This window comes from Chelonia mydas, chromosome 12, assembly GCF_015237465.2.
Source record: "Chelonia mydas isolate rCheMyd1 chromosome 12, rCheMyd1.pri.v2, whole genome shotgun sequence".
Lineage (NCBI taxonomy): Eukaryota > Metazoa > Chordata > Testudines > Cheloniidae > Chelonia > Chelonia mydas.
Genome location: NC_051252.2, coordinates 8,935,171 through 8,951,893, shown reverse-complemented (window position 1 = coordinate 8,951,893; position 16,723 = coordinate 8,935,171). Strand labels below are relative to the sequence as shown.

Genomic DNA, 16,723 nt, shown 5'->3' with positions numbered 1-16,723 from the left:
ATTCATGTTGGTGAGCACTTACTCACGCGAGTACTCTCATTGGCTTCCATGGGACATGACTTGTTGCTCACGCGGGTAAGTAAAAGCATCACAGTCTCACCCTTTATTTGTTGTGTTAACACAGTCCACTACATGTTGTTTCCTGGGCACTTGATGACAATGTAATCAGAGCCCAGGATCATTTCAAACCAAATCAAGCTTTAAAAATCTCTCTCTACTATGCACCAGGGATCTCTGACACATTTGACTGATAAACACACACACACACACACACCAGCTCACATAGAAGTGGGATTGTGGGACGTTTTGTTGAAGTGAGAAGTAACTATCACTCCCTGAAGGGTGAAAGCTCCCTTGTGAAGAGAGTGAGGAGAACATGAGTGTCATTAGCATTAGTGCTTTTCCAAAGGGACGCCAGCAGGGGAATGAAGGCACAGCTAGCTCAGGAATGGTTTCCTTTGAGGTCTTTGCATGAGATTCTCAAACCATCATCTGGAAATTGTATTAAAATGTATTAAAAAAGAAAAGAGAGAGAGAGTATTGGTTAAAAGATCCATATACGTACAAACATGAGTACAGTTCTTGAGATTAGATTCATTGAAGAGATGGTGAGCTTTGTAGTTGCAAAGAGTTCTTTCAGAAATAGTCCATAGTTTATAGTTCAATGTTCATAGTCAGGGTGATTCCAGATTAGGACTAGAGATCTCAATCTTGGGTTTAAGTTTCCCTTGCATGAAGCAGATCCAAGATAAAAAGGATCAGGACCCTAGATGTTCTTACACAGTTTCAGGTCTTCTTTGACAGCTCGAAGTCCTCAGGCGAACAATAGGCAATTATGGAGATTTTGAAGTAGACCTATTTCCTAAGCATCCCTGGTAATTAGCTGCACAGATTAATATACGGAAATTTATCCATTAGGCAGTCTATCACAAACTTTAAAGAGACTTATAGACAATGACATTATTTCACCCAAGATTCATCTAAATGATAATATTCCTTTTTGATCTCCGAATCTGTCTGTTTACATGATATAAGTAAACACATAAAATTGGTATCACCTCTAATACAAGTTTGCATTTCAAAGTTCTAGCCTAACTACCATTTATATACTTTTATAACATGTTTTTAAAGATTGAATCTGGGTCATTTATCCTGCAGGATGCTTAACCCTTTCTGGCCATGCATCACACTTTGTATAAGATTTGTTGCAACTATATAACAGTGGCAGTAGCAACAATGATTTGCATGGTCATATTTTAATTAGATAATGTCACACCCACCCAAAGAAATAGAGCAAGTCTGCTTTTTTGTTAAATTAATTTTTTTGTTCACAAACCACTTTTTAGTGAACAATGTCATTAAACATATGTGTGCGCTTTTTTCAATATTTTCCCCGAAACAGCATTACAAAATCTTCAATTGACCAAAAACCAAGTTTTGAGCAAATGAAAAATGTCAATAACCAGTTTAATACAAAATTTGGGGGAGGATTTAAAAAAAACACTCATGAAAAATTAAAACAAAATTAAGGGATCAGCGTCAAACCTTTTGAAACGAAAACAACTTCAAAAGCTGGAATTTCTTTCCCCCAAATAGGCTTGCATTTCTCACAATCCTGGTAATTTTTTGTGGCTCTTCAAAGACGGCATGATTGGGCCCAAGACCAGGACTAGAGGATGCGCTTTTTTACAGCTACCTTGTGTGACTTGTATGTTATATTTTTATGAGGAACATAAACCTTGGTGCACAGTTCTGCATTCACTGTGAGGCATGGAAAGCCATTTCACGTCAGAGCAAAGAGATCTCCTGAAACAGACAACCCTAAACCCACTTGATTGGTTCACCGAGTCATCTGATGAGAGCACACAATTCCTTCTTTAGCACTCAGTTACAGCTTTCTGCTGCTAACCCAGGCACATAGGACTGGCAAGTGCTCTGGCCAATAACATTGATTCCTAAACCTGAAGGGGAGGTACAACCCCAACACATAGGGAAATGTACTTTCTCAGACATAAGTTTGATCTAGCCTCAGTGATTTACCATCATGCCAGATTTTACCCTTTCTGTCTTAAACTCCTTGCTCCTGGTATTAGGATTACAGCAGTGCTAAACTGGGGGGCTGGTTTCTCGCCTTCAGCTGCCTCTCAGTAAAGCCACATGACCAGGAGGAATTTTTAGTGACTCTTTCCCTGCTGCTCTGAACAGAGGCGGACGTGAAGGGCACCTGAAAGCGTGAGAAGGGGTGTCTGGACAAGGTAAATTACTATGAGTTCTGGGAGAGTGGTTTTTTGGTGGGCGTGACATTTAATGTGGTTTTGCTGTGATCAATCAGCTGTGCTTGCTGCAAAGAAAAAATCAGCTGCCAAGAAAGTTCTGGCTTCAGAGAGCTTTGCCCCAAATTCCATCAGCGTGAAACCTGCCACATGAGACCCAAACCAAATGGGGAATTTGTTTTTACAAACTGGTTTAATTTAAAATTAGCTTGATTTTCCCCCTATGAAATCATAAATCAAGAAATAAAACCAAAACCAGAATAGGCCTTATCAGCCATCAGCAGATCCACAGATAATTTGAAATAGACAATCCATGGAAAGACAATCATCCTCGACTTTGAGGGATTCCTGATGATGATCATGACGACGACGTAGTATGGGATGTGGTTTTTGAGGCATTACCCTAAAATTTCAAACTCCATTCACTTGGAATCTTTGTATCCACATGTTTTTTCCAAACTGGCTACTAGTCAAACAGGTACATCACTGAACTACTGTCGGTTTCCAGGGGTGATGTTCTTTGGTAATCTTTAGAGTGTATCGTTTCAGACTGGGGCAGTGTACGAGGAAGGTATCTATCACCTCCTGACTAACCACACAGTAACAATGAATCTCTGTTAGATTGACACACTTCCTCGCCAGGTCTATTAGCGAGGAATTCAAATCGTCCGAGGGGGTCGTGTGGAGCACCAGCCTGTTTAAGGTCCTACTGTAACTGCTGGTGACAAACCTAACCTGGTTCACCATGTACGTAAAAGTATTCAGTTGTAAAGTACCCACGGGTATATTGGGCTTTAGGATTCGTGGTATCTTACAGGCAGGGACTGTGTGATCAAACTCCAGGTCTACGCAAAGTTGAGGATGCTTCTGGATCACGGCAGCCCAAAGCTCTTCAGAGATGACTGGAATATATTTGTCCAAGCGCTCACAAAAAATATCTAAGCGTGTGAAAGCCCCTCTCTCTGGCTTGATCAGTTCCGCAAACACATCGTTAGACAGGCTGGCATAGTAGACTCCCAAGGTAGACAACTTAGGACATACAGTCAGAACCTCTTGGATGGTTTCTGGCTTCACGTTGCAAACCAGAGTGCGATTGTTGATGAACAAGCTGTGCAGGTTTGGGCTGCTGGCGGCTATGAGTCCAACAAGCCCATCATCCAGGGTGAACGGCATTCTCCGGAAATCAATATGCTGAAGGTCTATTTGGTTTTCTCTCTGGCATATATTTCGTATGCTCTGCAGGATGTCCTGGCCGGAGTAGAAATAAGGGTTCTCACCTTTGCACACAATGCATAGCTTCTGCAGCTTGCAGTTCTGCCTGGCCAACATGTCTAGAATGTGGGTGACGTTCTTCCGATTTATTTCCTTGGACTGATCAAACACAATCCTCAGGTGTTTGATCTGGCTCAGGAACTGGTGTAAACTCTGCAGCATGCCCTCCTCGTTCTCCGAATCACAACTGGAAGAGCATTATAAACACAAGTTAGCTGTTTTGCTGGAGCTGCAAGAAGTGAGCACAATGTCTATACTTTGGATCACTGTCCTTTATTATTATTTACTTATTATTTATCTTCTCCACTGCCTTAGAGATTTGTTCTCACTTGGTTTAGAGGATCAGGCACTAGGCTGGGAGTCAGGAGAGCTGGGTTTTACTCCCAAGCCAGCCACTGACTTGCTGTGTGATGCTGGACAAGTGACTTCCATGCTCTATGCCTCTGTTTCTCCTCTCAACCTTTAACGGTCTTGTCTATTTAGATAATAAGATATTCAGGACGGACTCTCTCTCACTATGTGTTTACACGGTGTATGGCACAACAGAGCCCCAATCTCTGGCTGGTCCACTAGGTGCTATTGTAATACAAATAATAGAGAACAACAACAATACAGTTAGTTACGGGGCTCGGTCACTATGTACAGACTGAGGTGAGTCCCGGTCCCAAACTCCCTTTTCACTCCATCTCATACACTAGAGCTCAGATCACCAGCTTCAGCAGCACCGTGATAATCATTCCAGTGACCTTGGCTGAAGCTTTCTCTTTGCACCTGAATGTGGCCTAGTGTTACGAGCATAGGAGTGGAATTCAGGAGACCTGGGGGTTATTCCCAGCTCTTCCTGCTGTGTGGCCCAGGGCAAGAATCTTCCCCTTTCTGGGCTGGTGTTTCCCACTCTTTAAAGTGGGGATAACGACACTGGCCACCTTTGTAAACACCATGAGATCCACAGACAAAAAGCGCTCATCAAAGCTAGGTGATGAGAAGGATGATGGTATCTCCTTGACACTTTTCAAAGCACATCTAATGTCCTGACTTATCCCTTTCCTTGATTTATGATTCTTAATGCTTTCTTTAAAAAACAACAATCTAACCCTATTTTCTCTACCACGTACACAGCCGCTACATGTAGGAGGTACTGTTAACTTGCATAGTTTCATAGATTATAAAGCCAGAAGGGACCATTGTGATCATCTAATCTAGTGGCTCTCAAACTTTCCAGACTACTGTGTCCCTTTCAGGAGTCTGATTTCTCTTGCATACCCCCAAGTTACACCTCACTTCAAAACTACTTGCTTACAAAGTCAGACATAAAAATACAAGTGTCACAGGCACACTTACTGAAAAACTGCTGACTCTCTCATTTTTTACCATATAATTATAAATCAATTGGAATATAAATATTGTACTTACATTTCAACATGCAGTATATAGAGCAGTATAAACAAGCAGGGGGGCTGGAACAATTTGTACAGTAGAGATGCTGAGAGCCATTAAACCAAACTGTAAACCCAGTATACAATGGAAACTACTTCAAGTGAGGGAGTGCGAGAGCACCCCCAGTACCACTAGTTCCAGTACCAAGTCATTGTCTGTATGAAATTTTAGTTTGTACCGACTTTGCTAATGCTTTTTATGTAGCCTGTTGTAAAACTAGGCAAATATCTAGATGAGTTGATGCACCCCTTGGAAGACCTTTGCTTGCCACATGTACCCCAGGTTGAGAACCACTGATCTAGTCTGACCTGTATAACACAGGCCATCAGACTTCCCTGTATTAATTCCGAATTGAACTAGAGTAGATCTTTTAGAAAAACATCCAATCTTGATTTTAAAATTGCTAGCGCTGGAGAATCCACCACCACCCTTGGTAAGTTGTTCCAATGGTTGATAAATACTCACACCTCTAGGCTGTAATCAGCAATGCGATTTTTGAATGAAGAACACTACTTTAAGATAAATAGGTTGTACTGTGAGATTTATATGAGATGCTGCATGCGTGACTGCACAGACACCTACAAACAGTAGAAACTACCTCCTCTCACCTGATCTCTGTGAAATGCCACACGGAGCTAGTGGAAACAGCTGCGGCCCAATGTTTGCACACTTGGAAGGCTGTGTATCTATCTCGGAGAGACAGGTAGTAAAATATACGGACGAGGATTTCTTCCGGGACGTAGTTCCAAAATTCTGATGTTGGAGCAGGCATCTTTCTGACCCAACGGGCTGCCGCACCGAGACCCACCTTCCAGACTTCAAATAATTCCCTAGACTCCCTGTTGCAGAAAAAGGAAACACATCAACCCAACCCTAGTTTGATATAATACTATTACAGCAGGTCAGAATTTTTTCTTACATTTTGAAAATTTCACCATAATTTTGACATTTGTAAAACAAAACAAAAACAAAACAAAAACAAAGTTTGCAGAGGATACAAAATTACTCAAGATAGTTAAGTCCAAAGTAGACTGTGAAGAGTTACAAAGGGATCTCACAAAACTGGGTGACTGGGAAACAAAATAGCAGATGAAATTCAGTGCTGATAAATGGAAAGCAATGCACGTTGGAAAACATAATCACAACTATACATACAAAATGATGGATTCTAAATTAGCTGTTACCACTCAAGAAAGAGATTTTGGGAGACATTGTGGATAGTTCTCTGAAAACGTCCACTCAATGTGCAGCAGCAGTCAAAAAATCTAACAGAATGTTAAGAACCATTAGGAAAGAGATAGATAAGACAGAAAATATCGTAATGCCACTATATAAATCCAGGGTACTCCCACACCTTGAACACTGCTTGCAGTTCTGCTCATCCCATCTCAGAAAAGATATACTGGAATTGGAAAAGGTACAGAGAAAGGCAACAAAAATGATGAGGGGGATGGAATGGCTTCCAGATGAGGAGTGATTAAAGAGACCTGGGGCTGTTCAGCTTGGAAAAGAGACGACTAAAGGGAGACATGAGAGAGGTCTAAAAATCAGGAACGGTGCAGAGAAATAGTTTTATGTACCTCTTCACATAACAGAAGACCTAGGGGTCACCCAATTAATAGGCAGCAGATTTAAAAGAAACAAAAGGAAGTACTTCTTCACACAACACACAGCCTGGGGATGCTGTAAAGGCCAAAAGTATATCTAGGTTCCAAAAACAATTAGATACGTTCATGGAGGATTGGTCCATCAATGGCTATTAGCTAAGATAGTCAGGGATGCAAACCCATGATCTGGGTGAAGCCTCTGACTTCCAGCCTGGATGACAGGGGAGGGATCACTGGATGAATTGCCCTGTTCTGTTCATTCCCTACGAAGCATCTGGCACTGGCCACTATTGGAAGACAGGATACTGGGCTAGCTGGGCCATTCGTCTGACCCAATATGGCCGATCTTTCGTTCTTAAACACAAAAAAGGAAGTTTAGACAAACTTTGGCCAATTTCCTTCCCCACCCACTCCATTTTTTGACCCAACATAGAAGCTGGTTGAAATTTTTTGTGAATTCCAAATTTCAAAATTCTGGAAAAAAAGTAAAACCATTTAAAAAAATGTGATTCTTTTCCTCATTACCAGCTCTAAACACGATAAACTTTATATAATGCATTATTTTAAAATACCAATTTTCTATACTGATATTCAAACAGATGGAGGGATTTACCTCAAACTCGGGGGGGGGGGAGGGAAACCCTCGTTTTGGGGACAGAAGCCAAGCATGAAAAATTTAACCCAAAAGTTGAATTATCCAGTATATGGCAAAACAAGGAGTTATAATGAAAACTAATTTGTTATTTTAACCACAGCAATTAGCTGCAGTTGCTAATATAAGAGACGGCAGATTGGTATAAGGATTTTATTGTGATGATCACACGAACCATACATTCATGTACGTGTGTTGCATACTGACACAGGAACTTTTCATTTAATTATGCTTCCATGTAAATTATGATGCAAGAGAATGAATACATGGGAAGTGTACTGAAATGTAAAGCACAAAACCACACGTACATCTCTGCAAAATTACTTCTCAGTTCTGCTTGGAGTATGCTCTGTATCCAGCCACTGTACTGATAGTCAAATAAAAACTTACAGCTGGTGATTTTATTTGACTCTTTTCAACTTTCTCAACAACAAAGTGGTGGACTTTAGAATGAGAGGCTAAAGTCTTTAAAATCTGCAGGTTATTTCCTATAGAGATTACAGCAGCAGAACTGCCAAGTCTCATGATTTTATCGGGAGTCTTGTGATATTTGGTTCTTTTCTTGATGCTCCAGCTCCTGGAGTCATGTTATTATTTTGTGAGAAATTCAGCTTTCATGTGAACAAAAAGGGAAATTTCTAGTCTTAAAAGTTCAAAAACCAGAAGCCAGAGAAAGATCCCAAAATATATATTCATTTTTAAGCCACTCATGATTTTTGAATACTTGAGGGTGGCAATACAGCAGCAGACATACTCTCTTGTCAGATATCCCATCTGCTTATGCCCTGCCTCTCACCCCATTACTGACTGCCCAGCAATGCGCGCCTGCTTCCTGCCTGGGAGATGCCTTCTTGCTGTCCCTGTTTCCTGCATATTTCTTCTTTATTACCCCTGACAGTGCCTGCTATAGCTCACCCACAGCTCTCCTACTTTTATCTCAGATTTCATAAATTTTCTCATCATTTCAGCACTTGCCTAAGTACTAAACTACTCACCATCACTCCTCCCCTATACACAACCGTTGTGATTTTATCACGAGTGGTGGTTTTCTTAAAGCCCCAGTTCCTGGAGTCATGTGAACATCCCAGTTTTCATTAAAAAAAAAAAAAAGTCTAGCCCCCATGACGTCACAGAAAAGCTTGAAAGCCTGATCTAGGTGCCCCCTAGAGACTCAGAAACCAGAAGGCAAAGAGGAAAAAAAAACCACCTCAAATATATTATTTTTATAAAAAGGAGTACTCGTGGCACCTTAGAGACAAACAAATTTATCAGAGCATAAGCTTTCGTGAGCTAGGGGGGTCAATGCATCTTCCCATAAGGGCGTTGAGTTGCTAAACTCCCCCCGCTGCAAAGGGACATCCTGGCTGGAGTCCCTCCGCTGGGCAGGGAGGGGAAGGAGCCCCGCCTTCCCGTCCGAGTGCAGCTGTTCTTCCCCGCGGCGCGGTCCGATGCATCCGATGAAGTGGGCTGTGGCTCACGAAAGCTTACGCTCAAATAAATCTGTTAGTCTCTAAGGTGCCAGGAATCCTCCTGTTCTTTTTGCGGATACAGACTAACGCGGCTGCTACCCTGAGACCCCTCATTACTCTCCCATAATCTCATTGTTTTGGGGAGGGGGCCCAGGCAGGACTTCTGAACTCTTGGGACTGGCAATCCCGCCTATTTGTTCCTGTCCTGCAGACTCTCACGGGTTAACGGTCTGCTCGCAGGAAGGCTCAGCCCGGGTGACGTGCCCTGGCTCCCGAGAGCCTCTCGCCCGCCCGCCCCCGAGGCGGTGGCTCCTCACCCCCCCGGGACTGAGGAGAGGAGCCAAGGCCGGCCCCGTGCGGGTCAGCACTGACAGCTGCCGCTGCTGGGCTCCCCCCCGCCGCCGCCGCCGCCGCCCGGCTCGCACCACGGGGGTGGGCGTAAGAGAAGCAAAAGCGCCTGGCCCGTCCCAGGGGCCGCTCGCTGCAGCCCAGCGCGCCCGGGAAAAGCAGCGGCTGCCGGGCAGCGCCAGCCCGCGGCTGAGCGGGCAGAACCGGCGGCAGCTTGCGGCGCGGGGGCGGCCCGCTCGCTCAGCCGGAACAGCAGCGTCCCCCCCGAGCTGCATGTAGCCCAATGCAGGGGGGTCAATGCATCTTCCCCCGGGGCGTTGCGTTGCGACACTCTCCCCCGCGCTGCAAAGGTGCGTCCCGGCTGGGGTCCCTCCGCCGCGCAGCGACGGGGAAGGAGGCGCCCCGCCTACCCGTCCGAGGGCCGCTGCGCTTCCCCGCCGCCCGGGCCCGGGCCCGCTCCGATCTGCCGCCGGCGCTGCCCCCGCGGGCTCCGGGGCGGAGCGAGGGCTGCCCACGTCGGCAGGGGCGCTCCCGTCTGGCCTCCGCCGGGCCCTTCCCCGCCCCGGGCTCGCCCCCCGCTCAGAGGAGCGGCCGTGTGAGTCCGTAGCCGCACGAAGGGAAAGGGAGGCCTCGGAGAGGAAGTCCATGGCTTCGTCCTCCTTTCCTCCCGGCCGCAGAAGCTGGGCCAGCCGACGCTGTTCTCTCACCCGCCGGGTCTCGCGCATCACCTGGAACACGTGACGTCGTCGCCGCTGCTGCGTGCCTCAGTTTCCCCCTCTGAAAAACAGCAGTCATTCGCCAAATCAGTCCTCTGCCGCTCTGCTACCTCGGCTTCCTTTTTCAGGGAGCGGCCTGGTCCTCTTAACCCCTGACTCTCTGAACTCACACCGCCGTGCACAAGCAGTTTTTAGACCTGGGGTGATGCTGCAGTGCTGCCTTCACAGGGCTGCCATGTAAGAATGAGTGTCTGGTAAGCCCTTTGAGATCATCAGGCGGAAGGTACTAGAAAAAGACAAATCATAACTAGTTCTGAAAAGGAAGTGGCAAGCTATGGATCAACTAATTAAAGACTCAGACAGTAACTATTGTCTTCTTTTCTCTCCTTTTTTCTTGTCTTTAAACACAGAACTTTACCTGCTCATCAACTTTCTCTTCCGAGAGATCTGCTGTTTGACATGTGTTGCCAATACTCCTGTTGAAAATTCACCCTTAGTTATCAGGTGGAAATAATAGGCTAGTCGAGTCTGCGCTCATTCATGAACCCAACTGTCTGAGCAAAAACAACAAGGAGGAGGCCTTGTGGCACCTCGGAGACTAACAAATTTATTTGGGTGTAAGCTTTCATGGGCTAAGACGGACTTCATCAGATGCATGGAGTGGGTCTTAGCCCACGAAAGCTTATGCCCAGGTAAATTTGTTAGTCTCTAAGGTGCCACAAGGCCTCCTCCTTGTTTTTGCTGATATAGACTAAGACAGCTACAACTCTGAAACCTGTCACCAGCTGTCTTAGTTTCTTATGCATAAAGCACAGAACGTCTGGGTTCTCTGTCCAGCTGTGACACACACTCACTCACTGTTTGACTGTTGTTAAATCATTTAGACCCATATTTTCAGAGCTTCAATGCCTAGGGACCTGATCTTCAGAAATGCTAAGCACCCACAATTCCAGTTGGTGGATAGGATGCTCAGCATTTGAAAAATCAGGTCCAAGATTTCTAAAACTGGGGCATCCAAACTTGAGGCACCCAGAAAAGGTGGCCACTTTTGAAAGCTGGGGCCCTACCAAGGCTGTGCCTTAGTGCCCCCATCTGTGAAATAGGGATGATAATACTTACCCACCCCTCACACGAAGCTCAGTGCTCATGTGTAGCTTGCAGGATCAGGGCTTTACATTGTAAAGTGTTTTGAGCAACTCAGATGGCTGCTGTTGTAGAACTGCAAGGATCTACTATTCAGTGTCTCCAGATTCCCTCTGTGTGTGCCAAGAGGGAGTATGCTTCCTGGGATGGGGTTACTCTATGGAAGGCGGGTCTCAAGAAATCCAGTGAAGGAGTACAGGCGTACTAGGAATCCGCTCACCTTATATTAGCACAACGTCCCACACCATGGGCTTAACCCTTTCAAAAACCTGGTGATTATGGTTAGTCTTAATCTCCAAACCAAGGCAGCTGCTGCTGCCAGGCCAACCTACCATATGGGCAGAAAGTTCTGAGACAAGAACTTGCACCATGTTTCTATGATCGGAGGCTAAATAATGTAGTTGCCACCTATCCTTCAAGTACGGTTAGGTTTTAAAAAGATAGACGTGAACCAAAGATCAGACCAGACTGCTACATCATATCAGACAGCAGCAGAGGAGCCAGCTATGAGCCAGAGAAGGTCAGAGTGTACCTGGGCTCACTTTTACAAGGTTCCCTCTTGGGCTTAATTGGGGTAGATTAATAGGAGGGCTTAGCTCACCTGTGGGGTGTTTGGACTCTGCTTGCAGGAGCTCAGGAAGTTTTCCCTTGCAGAATTTTTGCCTGGCAGGCTATTCCCTACAGGCTCCTTTTCCTTAGCAGAGAAATCTGTTAGTTCTTTTGTTGTTTATTTGAAGGTATGTTTCATTAGGGATGCTTTGTGACAGGTTATATGAAAGAACTTCACTGCAGCACAGACTGGTGGCAATCTTGGTACTGACGAGTTCAACAGATAATGTTGCTCTGTGTTTGTACCGCTTTGTACCCAAGATCGGGATCTTATTTCACTGCCAGTCAATAGCTATTATTAGTAGGGCACTCCAGGCTTGGAAGCCAAAAGATTCCTCCAAATTCTATGTGAATTCTCTGCATTTTACTTCCAACGGTGCATTTTAAGAGATCTTCTCCTCCTCCATTTCTGGCCACTTCATCTTAAGCAATGCTGACGTTCGTCTCTTCCCAAGAAGTTTAACGAATACCTAAAGTAGGGCTGGTCAAAATTTCTCCATCAAAACTGTTTTTATTGATGGAAAATTGGGATTTTGATTAAAGTAGATTTTTGGTGAAAGTGCTTTGTGGAGGAAATTGATTTTTTTCTCAAGACCATGAACAAAAACGTTTCAATTTTTGACTGAAATATTTCAGGGGGTTTTTTTGTGTTTTTTTTTTTTTTTACTTTTTTTGCCAAAAAGTCAAGATTTTCAGTGGAACCTGCCCCACATTTTCTGACCAGCTCTGCATACAAGCAAACATGACTTCTACAGTTCAACCATTCAGCCATCACTTCAGCAACATGAATAAATGCTGGGAGGCCACCTGAATGTTGTATGTTCCAGAGCAACTCAGATCAGTATAGCAACAGTACCAAATGTCTCCTACAACGGTAACTTGAAAAACATGCTGATGATCAACATACGGTTAAACCCTTTTCCTAGGCACTTAGCCTCAAGACAGCTTGTAAGTAATTTGCGCACTGCTTTTAAAATAAATGCTGCACATTTCTATAGGAGAAATACGAACATATTAATATATCATGCACCTGGCAAAGCACTCCAGTTAGGAAGAGGTTAGATTGTTCTGTGATTAGGGTGCTACAATCACACTTTAAATTGAAGCGTAGATGTACCGTGAGTGATTCGGGAGGTCTGTGGCAGAGCAAGGAACACTGGAGACCCAACTTTGGTTCCTGGCTTTGCCACGAACCTCCTATGTGACGTTAAGTGAATCACTTGGGTATGTCTACACTTCAATTTCAGGTGTGATTGTAGCACATACTCCCAATCTAGCTAATGAGGGGGAAAATAGCAGAGAAGATATGGCACCAGGGGTTTCAGCGCAAGCTACCTGCGCGGAAGACTGGGGCTCCTGGCCCATGTCAGGATCTGTGCTGCCATGTCTTCACTGCTGTTATTATCTACACTCACTAGACTAAAGTACGCCCCCCTGTGCTACAGTTACATCTTAACCTGCAGTGCAGCCTAGGGTAGGCCTAGACGGCAGTCGCTGAGCATATCGGAGCTAAACGGCATAGCTGAGCTTTAATCTAGCTAGCTCAGGCACCAGACGCGGCAGCGGGGCTGGCCCTGTGAGTATCATGGAGGGATCCGAGTGAGTTTGAACAGCTTGCGCTGAAGCTCGCACTAACGAGATTAAAGCGAGCTCCGGTACGTCAGCTCGAGCTGCATTCACACGCTGTGACTGCAGTTTGGATGTACACGCAAGTCTCTCTGTGTCTCAGTTCCCCATCTGTACAATGGGGATAACAGTACTTCCCAACCTCACGGGGTGTTGTGAGGTGCTCACTAAAGGGGCGGGGGGGGAGGGATAAATACCTGAGATAAAAGCCATAGTAAACAGGCATGAGCTTTTCTCCTTGTCAGTTACACAGACAAATTTAAACAGCTGCTAGCTTATCCATCCTTTATCCTTCAAAAGGAGCCCAAGCAGTGCATTCTTACCAGCTCCTCAGGCTTTGCACTACAGGGCTTTCCAGTCACTTGGGATGGTCCAAAATGTTCCCTGGTCCTTTGCTCCCCTCCACTGGCAACTGGTTTTATAGGTGGATTGCCGAGTCTCACAGCTCTTTTCCTGTGGCTGTGTCTCTGGGCTGACTCTTTCGCTGCGCTCCTGGTATGCACAGATCTGCCAAGCCGCCCGCTTCTTTCAGAAAGAAAAGATGAGATCCCTGACCTCCACCAGATTAATTTCTCTGACTTCCTGCGTTAAGGGAAGTCTATCTTCATCTCCGTTAGCAGATATTTCACAGATACTGAATCCTTGCTAGACATCTGATGTCTTGGGCAGTCATTATTTAAATGATATCTAGGTCAAGGGAAAGTATTCAAATGGAACTTCCTGCTTCAGTCACTGTGTGATCAGTATCTTGCCTGCCAAGTTCCCTTATATCTTTTCAGTCTGTACTAACAGTCTTATTCGTACAGGAGCGAGTTCTCTGCAAAAGCCAACCCACTGGCCAGAAACTGCTGCCCGAAGGCTGGACTTGTCGGGGGCCGGGTCTTGCAAGGTACTGAGCCCGCTCTGCTCCTATTCAGGCCACCAGGCAATAGGAGGCACTTTGCAAGAGGCGCTCCATGCCTTACAGGATTCAGAGCCTAGTAAGGCAAAAAGAATTTAGCCCCTCCTTAGCAAACTACCCTCTCGTATCCTCTCCTTGTCTCAGGCTGGAGTTCTCATAGAGGCTCATAGACTTAAGGCCAGAAGGGATCATCATGATCACAAGGTCTGACCTCCTGCACGTTGTCGGCCACAGAACCTAACCCACCCCCTCCTGTCATAGACCCCAACCTCTTTCGTTCTAAATCAAGCACTGCCAACTCACGATTTTATCCTGTGTCTTGAGGTATTTGGTGCTGCTCTGAAAGCAAAGACCTAGCTGCTGAGGTTATCTGACGATGTCAGAATCTCAGCTTCCATGCCAAAAGAAGGGGAAGCTACTTGCCCTCATGATTTTAGGGAAAAGCCCAACAACCAGCAAGTAAATAACTCAACATGTGTTTTTTTAAAAAATCTCATGATTTTTAAGCCACTCCCAATCTTTTGGGGCCGGACTCTCGATTTTTGAATCATGGTGTTGGCACTACATCAACCCTACAGCCTTACCTTCTAATGAAGAGGCCAACGAAGCTCCTCTATCATGACCTTGAGAACGATCCATCAGGTGCTCAACACCCATCTTCTGCTGCCTCGTTCCTTAGTGCTCCAATGTGTGTGCGTGGGGGGAGAAGAAAGAGGGGACTACTTAAAACAACTGTATGCAGAGAGAGAGATTACAGGATTCTCTCCTGAATCCCATGTGCACTCCGATCCCACTGTGACCAGAGTCCCAGGGGAGCCAACTGAGGTCACTCAATTAGGGTGAACTGCAAAGAATGGGGAAGACAATCCCCAAAGCTGGTGGATATTCCAATACTTCCATTTACCAAGCCAGCACAAAACAGCTTCTATAATACTTCACTGGTTACCCAGAAGCCAACAACACAGCTCCCTTAAAGTAACCCAGTCGTAAGGCCTCCACCCAGACACCCAAGTCAAATATGATGAGAATTACTGAAAATCTTATTCATCATATAAAAAAGTTCTACCAATCCCAAAGGATCGGACACTTTACCTCTCAGGTTAATAAATACTCCAGATCTTACCCAAAGACATGCTTACAGCCAATTCTCATGAACTAAACTAAAATGTATTAAAAAAGAAAAGAGAGAGAGTATTGGTTAAAAGATCCATATACGTACAAACATGAGTACAGTTCTTGAGATTAGATTCATTGAAGAGATGGTGAGCTTTGTAGTTGCAAAGAGTTCTTTCAGAAATAGTCCATAGTTTATAGTTCAATGTTCATAGTCAGGGTGATTCCAGATTAGGACTAGAGATCTCAGTCTTGGGCTTAAGTTTCCCCTGCATGAAGCATCAAGCAGATCTGAGATAAAAAGGATCAGGACCCTAGACGTTCTTACACAGTTTCAGGTCTTCTTTGACAGCTCGAAGTCCTCAGGTGAACAATAGGCAATTATGGAGATTTTGAAGTAGACCTATTTCCTAAGCATCCCTGGTAATTAGCTGCACAGATTAACATACGGAAATTTATCCATTAGGCAGTCTATCACAAACTTTAAAGAGACAGATAGACAATGACATTATTTCACCCAAGATTCATCTAAATGATAATATTCCTTTTTGATCTCTGAATCTGTCTGTTTACCTGATATAAGTAAACACATAAAATTGGTATCACCTCTAATACAAGTTTGCATTTCAAAGTTCTAGTCTATCTAGCATGGAATGGCCCTAACTACCATTTATATACTTTTATAACATGTTTTTAAAGATTGAATCTGGGTCATTTATCCTGCAGGATGCTTAACCCTTTCTGGCCATGCATCACACTTTGTATAAGATTTGTTGCAACTATATAACTGGTAGTAGCAACAATGATTTGCATGGTCATATTTTAATTAAATAACGTCACACCCACCCAAAGAAATAGAGCAAGTCTGCTTTTTTGTTAAATTAATTTTTTTGTTGACAAACCACTTTTTAGTGAACAATGTCATTAAACATAGGTGTGTGCTTTTTTCAATATTTTCCCCAAAACAGCAAAATCTTCAATTGACCAAAAACCAAGTTCTGAGCAAATGAAAAATGTCAATAACCAGTTTAATACAAAATTTGGGGGAGGATTTAAAAAAAAAACTTATGAAAAATTAAAACAAAATTAAGGGGTCAGCGTCAAACCTTTTGAAATGAAAACAACTTCAAAAGCTGGAATTTCTTTCCCCCAAATAGGCTTGCATTTCTCACAATCCTGGTAATTTTTTGTGGCTTTTCAAAGAGGGCATGATTGGGCCCAAGACCAGGACTAGAGGATGCGCTTTTCTACAGCTACCTTGTGTGACTTGTATGTTATATTTTTATGAGGAACATAAACCTTGGTGCACAGATCTGCATTCACTGTGAGGCATGGAAAGCCATTTCACGTCAGAGCAAAGAGATCTCCTGAAACAGACAACCCTAAACCCACTTGATTGGTTCACCCAGTCATCTGATGAGAGCACACAATTCCTTCTTTAGCACTCAGTTACAGCTTTCTGCTGCTAACCCAGGCACATAGGACTGGCAAGTGCTCTGGCCAATAACATTGATTCCTAAACCTGAAGGGGAGGTACAACCCCAACACACAGGGAAA

The 16,723-nt window shown here is 44.4% G+C and overlaps 1 protein-coding gene across 7 annotated transcripts; it reads right to left on the bottom strand.

Moving 5' to 3' along the window:
* Positions 1 to 80: 80 nt before the first annotated feature.
* On the bottom strand, positions 81 to 16,714 carry FBXL8 (F-box and leucine rich repeat protein 8). Of its 7 annotated transcripts, none has more exons than XM_043526514.1 (4): positions 13,476 to 13,558; positions 9,766 to 9,835; positions 5,591 to 5,821; positions 81 to 3,732 (listed from the first exon to the last, which is right to left on the bottom strand). In XM_043526514.1, the coding sequence occupies exons 3-4, from the start codon at positions 5,752 to 5,754 to the stop codon at positions 2,757 to 2,759; spliced, it is 1,140 nt and encodes a 379-aa protein (XP_043382449.1). In that variant the 5' UTR covers positions 5,755 to 5,821; positions 9,766 to 9,835; positions 13,476 to 13,558; the 3' UTR covers positions 81 to 2,756. The 7 variants fall into 7 exon arrangements, with proteins under 7 accessions (XP_043382449.1, XP_043382448.1, XP_043382446.1 ...); XM_043526513.1 differs by having other exon boundaries at positions 9,469 to 9,835; positions 13,476 to 13,548; XM_043526511.1 differs by lacking the exons at positions 9,766 to 9,835; positions 13,476 to 13,558 and adding an exon at positions 16,466 to 16,714.
* Positions 16,715 to 16,723: the final 9 nt, after the last annotated feature.